We start from the raw sequence: 5,382 nt of genomic DNA on the forward strand, positions 1-5,382 counted from the left end.
CCCTCGGGAGGCGGCAAGACCACCTGCTCGACGCCATCGCCGGGAGGATCGACCCCAACCGCAAGGGCAGGAAGTTCTCGGGCGACGTGCTGGTCAATGGCAAGGTGCGCGACGAGACGTTCAGCTTGGTGGCGTCGTACGTGCAGCAGGAGTACGCGCTGCAGACGCCCTTCACGGTCAAGGAGACGATGGCATACGCGGCGGACCTGCTCATCCCCCACTCGGAGAGCACAAGGGAGGAGCGGAGGATGCGGGCGGAGAACGTGACGCACGTGCTGGGGCTGGACTCGTGCAACAACACCATCGTAGGAGACGTGTTCCGCAAGGGGCTGAGCGGAGGGCAGCTCCGCCGCCTGTCGATCGCGGTGGAGCTGGTGCGGAACCCCTCCATCCTTCTGCTGGACGAGCCGACGTCAGGCCTCGACTCGGCTGCGGCAGAGAACATCATGCAGCACTTGTCGCACCTGGCCAAGATGGGGACGACGGTGGTGTGCACTATCCACCAGCCTCCGTCAGAGGTGTGGGCCAACTTCGACAAGTTCCTCCTGCTGTCTAGGGGCAAGTGCCTCTACTTCGGGACGGCGAGCACGACGGTGGACTACTTTGCGCGCATGGGGTATCCCTGCCCGAGCCAGTCGAACCCGGCAGACTTCTTCCTGAGGCTGGCCAACACGGACTTCGAGGGTCACGCGGACATCGAGGCGCTCTCGAAAGGCTTCAAGACCCAGCCCGAGGGCATGGCGCTCGCGGCGGGAGTTGCCGCTCCCATCCAGCACGAGATCCATCCGCACAAGAAGACCAACGGGTTCCTGGTGCAGCTGATGATTCTGTCGCACCGAGCCTTCTTCAACAACGCGCGTAACCCGGGTATCTTCCTCGTCCGCCTCATCATGTACGCCATGCTGTGCGCGATCATCGGCTTCATGTTTTGGAACCTCCAGCTGGGGCCGTCGGACATCAACAGTCGCATCACCATGCTCTTCTTTGTTGCTGCGTTCCTCACCTTCATGTCGGTGGCGGTGCTGCCCTTCTTCATCGTGGAGCGAGCTGTGTTCCTACGCGAGCGAGCCAACGGCTGGTATGTGGTGCCGGCCTATGTGCTGGCGACGTTCTTCATGTCATTGCCCGGGCTGTTCATGATCGCCCTGCTGAGTACGATCCTGGTGGTGCTGCCGTCGGGGCTCACGGGCTTTGGCATCTTCCTTCTCGACCTCTTCCTTGCGCTGATGGCAGCTGAGGCGTTCATGTGCGTGGTGGCGTCGGTGGTGCCTCACTACATCATCGGGATCGCGCTGGGGGCAGCGGTGTACGGCTTCTTCATGTTGTGCGAGGGCTTCATGAAGATCAAGGACGACATCCCGGACTACTTCATCTGGGGGTACTACATCGCGTTCCACACGTACGTGTTCAGGGCGTTCATGGTGAACGAGTTTGAGAACATCGACTACTTTGTCAACAGCCCGCAGTTTGCGGACGGGAAGGCGGTGCTGAAGTTCTACAACATGGAGGACAAGCCGGTGTGGAAGGACCTACTGATCGTGCTGGGGTATGCGATTGGTCTGCAGCTGATCTTCGGGACGATCCTGCAGGTGTTCCACAAGGGGAAGCGGTGAAGGGGAGGACCAAGGAGCTGGGTGGCTGCTGCAGTCACGCGGCCAGTGTTTGCAATTACTACTTTTACAGACCAAGCATCTACTATAGTGTAGTGGTATGTAGACGCTTGCTTTTTGAACTATTAGTTGAGACGGTCACGGCACTGTATCAATAAAACTTGAATCGCAGGCTTCCGAATAGACTCACTAACGCTCCTCTTCAAGTCACTCAAAGTTATAAGGCCGCGCTGTCACTCGGAGCCTCAGTGAGACGGTCGGCAGGACTCCCTGGATGCTGGCCAGCGGGCCCCCGGGCGGGCCCGGGCCCGGGGCAGATCTCAGGTCCCGGCGTTCAACTTGAAACGTGACCGGGGCTTGTTGCCGCAGTGTCCGGCTCTCAGGGGCAGCGACTAATCGCCCGGGGGCCCCCGGGCCGCCCGGGCCCCGCCGCCGGGCGGGCGGTCGGTCGGATGCCGGCTCACGGTGGCCCGGAGACTCTGCATTGGGCCGGCCGGGCCCCTGGTTGGCGGCGCGGGAGGGCCGGCGCCGGCGGAGCCTCCGGTCGGACACTGGCACTGACTCGGAGGCTGCGGCGGTGCCAGGGCGGCGGGCCCGGGGCCCAGTGATTGGGTTCAAGCCTAAGTTATAGCCGCCGCTCATAAAGTTCCATAAATCTCCAAGGAATACATTTGCCACTACCCCTCTGTTTTCGATATAATTCACGGGTGCGTGAGCCCTGAAAATATATTACAACCAATAAATTAATGTGTGATGCGAAGCCAACAGCAGAGCCTCAGCTTGCTTGCTGTTCCCTTCCCGCTGCTCCTCTCGTCTGCTAGGCTGCTCTTGCTTCCCCCCTCCCCCCCGTCCCCCGACTCAGCTCGCCTTCTCCTCTCCTCTCCTCTCCTCTCCTCTCCTCTCTTCCATCCAGGCATTTTCCCTCAGTTTCTTTCTCCTGAAATTTAGCATCAACACTATCGTTTCTTGCCTCGTTTCCGCAATTGGGCCACCACTTTATCTCCGGGCAACAGCGCAGGCAGCAGCGACTAGCAGGAGACTGGAGGGTAGCTGAGGACAAGTGAGGTGAGATGAGGAGCTCAATCGTCTACTTCTGCGTCTTCTTCGCCTGCTTCTGGATCACCTTGATCGCTCGCATGGGTCACTCTACGGTGAAGATCTACGGGGGCTTCAGGCAGCAGTTCGAAGCGATCTCCGACATTTCTAAGAGCTCACAATCTCTTTCCCCTCAAGGCCTTTCGGTCCGGCAGGGCTCGACATCGGAGGAGGCGCCGAGGCTCACAGCCAACGTTGCATCTCCCAGCCCCCCCGTTGAACGGCAGGTGGACGGGGGGGCTCCTTCAGCTCCGGGAGGCGTCGGAGGCGCTCGGGCGGCAGGAGACGTGAAGACCAACATCATGTTCGTGGACAAGGAGGTGATGGACAGGTTCTGGGGAGGAGGACACTCGGAGCGGATGACAGCAGCGGCCAACGGGGAGTGCGGGGACGTTTGCAAGTTCAGCTACAGCAGGGAGGGCTCGGAGTACTTTGACGTGCTGGTGCTGGTGGCGGGTCACTCAGGGCGGGAGGCGACCTTCAGACACAAGATGGAGAGCATCGAGCAGGCGCAGAAGCGCAAGACCCTCAAGGCCGTCGTGCTGACTGAGGCAGACGACGATTTGTTCCGTGTACGGAACTATATGCGACATTACGATGTGAGAATTTCCTATTCCTTCGACGCGGACATCAAGACGTTTCAGAGCTGCGGGACGGTCAACGAGATGGTGGAGCGACGGGTCTCAGGGAGAGCCTTTCTCAACCAGACCTTCCTCAGACCCGGCAGCATCGTCGGTATGATCAGCAACTGCGGGTCCAGCTACCGCCAACAGTACATAGCGGAGCTGATGAAGCATATCAAGATCGATCAGTACGGCACTTGTTTCAACAACAAGCAGCTTGAAAGCCACCAGAGGTGAGTTCCTTCTATTTCCGGATCTCTCCTCCTCCTCGCCTACACCACCACCTCCTCTTCCATCTCGCTCTCGCACCTGATTGTTCTCTACTTTTTTTTTTTACCTTGTTCGCAGGCGGGGGTCGAGTCAGTGGCACACGGAGAAGGAGAAGGTTCTATCGCAGTACAAAGTCTCTCTCGCCATGGAGAACACCATCAAGTCGGACTACGTCACCGAGAAGGTCTACAACGCCCTGGCCGTTGGCTCCCTCCCCGTCTACCATGGCACCCAGGACGTGATCAAGTATGTGCCTTCAAACTCCATCATTCACGCGGGAAACTTCACTCCAGTGAAGCTTGCAGAGCATCTGAGTAAGGTGTTGGAGGATCAGACGCTCTTCGAGTCGTACTTCCAGTGGACCGAAGAAGACGTTCGGATGCTGCAGCGCAAGCTGCACTGTAACAGGTCGTGGTACTGTAGGGTGTGCGACCTGGCGCGGGAGAGGCTCAAGCCCAACGGGCGAAGGAGATTTGAGGAGGAAGTGAAATAAAAGAGCAAACAAGGAGAAGAGAAACGCAGACTTTGTTTCATCCCTCCTCCTCCCCTAGTATCGCCATCATCGATCGACAGCCATTGAGCCCGAAAGAGCTTTCCTGACGCCAGCATGTTACAAGGAGCCGAAGAGAAGGAGGAAGGAAGGAGGAGGTGGAGGAGAGAAGGAATGAGGAGCGATGGAGGGATGAATGAAAGCAGAGAGACACGACGAGGAGCAGAGGAGCACAAGTAAGATACCAGCGCGTTGTCTACGAGGTCTTTCATGCAGGCAGCCATGAGTTTCGATTCTTGTCTCCCTTCCTCAATCATCTCTCCGACAACACATTCCTGCAAGCTCTTAGCAGTCTCAAGGAACTTCACCTTCCTCTCACCTTGTCCTTCAGCCCTCCCTCCTCCTCCAGCCTGCTCCCCTCCACCGCTGCCCATACTCGCTTCCCGTTCATACACAGCACCAGAACATCCTCCCTCTTTCCCTCGTCTGCACGGAAAGCCTTCTTCAACTCTACCTCCTCTCCCTCACCCCCTCGTGTGTCTTCCTTGTCAAGCTGTTCCCCGTGTGCCTCCTCCCTCTCTGGCACTTTTTCCTCCTGCTCCATCCCACCTGTCCCCACCCGCATCACCCGCAACCGCATCCCGCACGCATTTGCCATGGCCTGCAGCTCCAGCCCAGCAGTCCAGCCCTCTTCCTCCCGCTCCTCTGCCGCGAGCTCCTGCTCCACCTACCAGCCACTCTCAGCACAAGCGCGGATACCTGTCCTCACCTTCGCTTGCAGCTCCTCAGCCACCGACTGCACTGACGCGCCCTGCTCGTACCAGCTGGTCGCAGAGGAGGAGGAGGAGCGTCGCAGCGCCAAGGCCAGCGCCAAGTACGCGCCCTCACGGCTTCTTCCGACACTCTGAGGGACCTGAGCCAGTCATGGGCTGAAGCTGGAGGGCAGCTGGGTCACCTGCACATGTCTGAGCCCCCACAGCTGGAGCTGGCGATCTCTAGAGCAAGAGGCCTGCAGGAGATTTTCTCCTCCCTGGGCTCAACGTCAGCTGGAGAGGTTGACCGCCTTGTCTGCCACCTTGCAGAAGCTGAGAAACTCCTGCTCCTCGGAATCCCACGCCTTGATTAACTTATACCGCACATACTCCACTAGAAGCCACGTGATGAGCGAGGAAGCCAGTAATTCTAGAATACCTTTTCTCCTCTTGTCTTCAAGCTCCTCCTGATCTTCCTCCCCTCCCCTCCCCTCCTCCCCTCTTCCCCTCTTCCCCTCCCCTCCCCTCCCCTCTCGCTCCCC

At 59.0% G+C, this 5,382-nt stretch overlaps 3 protein-coding genes across 3 annotated transcripts in view; 2 read left to right on the plus strand and 1 right to left on the minus strand.

Moving 5' to 3' along the window:
* Positions 1-77: 77 nt before the first annotated feature.
* GUITHDRAFT_73787 (hypothetical protein) lies at positions 78-1,613 on the plus strand (the record flags this gene model as incomplete). The annotated part of the gene is made up of 1 exon (XM_005829520.1): positions 78-1,613. A coding segment is annotated over one exon (1,536 nt), but the record flags the coding sequence as incomplete, so codon positions are not given.
* A 1,067-nt stretch (positions 1,614-2,680) lies between these two features.
* Positions 2,681-4,091, plus strand: GUITHDRAFT_141027 (hypothetical protein; the record flags this gene model as incomplete). The annotated part of the gene is made up of 2 exons (XM_005829521.1): positions 2,681-3,561; positions 3,677-4,091. 2 exons carry the CDS (start codon positions 2,681-2,683, stop codon positions 4,089-4,091), a joined length of 1,296 nt encoding a protein of 431 aa, XP_005829578.1.
* A 37-nt stretch (positions 4,092-4,128) lies between these two features.
* Positions 4,129-5,382, minus strand: part of GUITHDRAFT_111283 (hypothetical protein) — a gene marked incomplete at both ends in the record, with an annotated part of 2,923 nt that continues 1,669 nt past the window's right edge. Inside the window, 6 exons of the mRNA XM_005829522.1 lie at positions 4,129-4,194; positions 4,334-4,423; positions 4,468-4,815; positions 4,858-4,992; positions 5,044-5,118; positions 5,164-5,234. Coding sequence (XP_005829579.1) covers positions 4,129-4,194; positions 4,334-4,423; positions 4,468-4,815; positions 4,858-4,992; positions 5,044-5,118; positions 5,164-5,234 — 785 coding nt within the window. The remainder of the gene's footprint in view (positions 4,195-4,333; positions 4,424-4,467; positions 4,816-4,857; positions 4,993-5,043; positions 5,119-5,163; positions 5,235-5,382) is intronic.

Source organism: Guillardia theta (assembly GCF_000315625.1).
Source record: "Guillardia theta CCMP2712 unplaced genomic scaffold GUITHscaffold_51, whole genome shotgun sequence".
NCBI lineage: Eukaryota > Cryptophyceae > Pyrenomonadales > Geminigeraceae > Guillardia > Guillardia theta.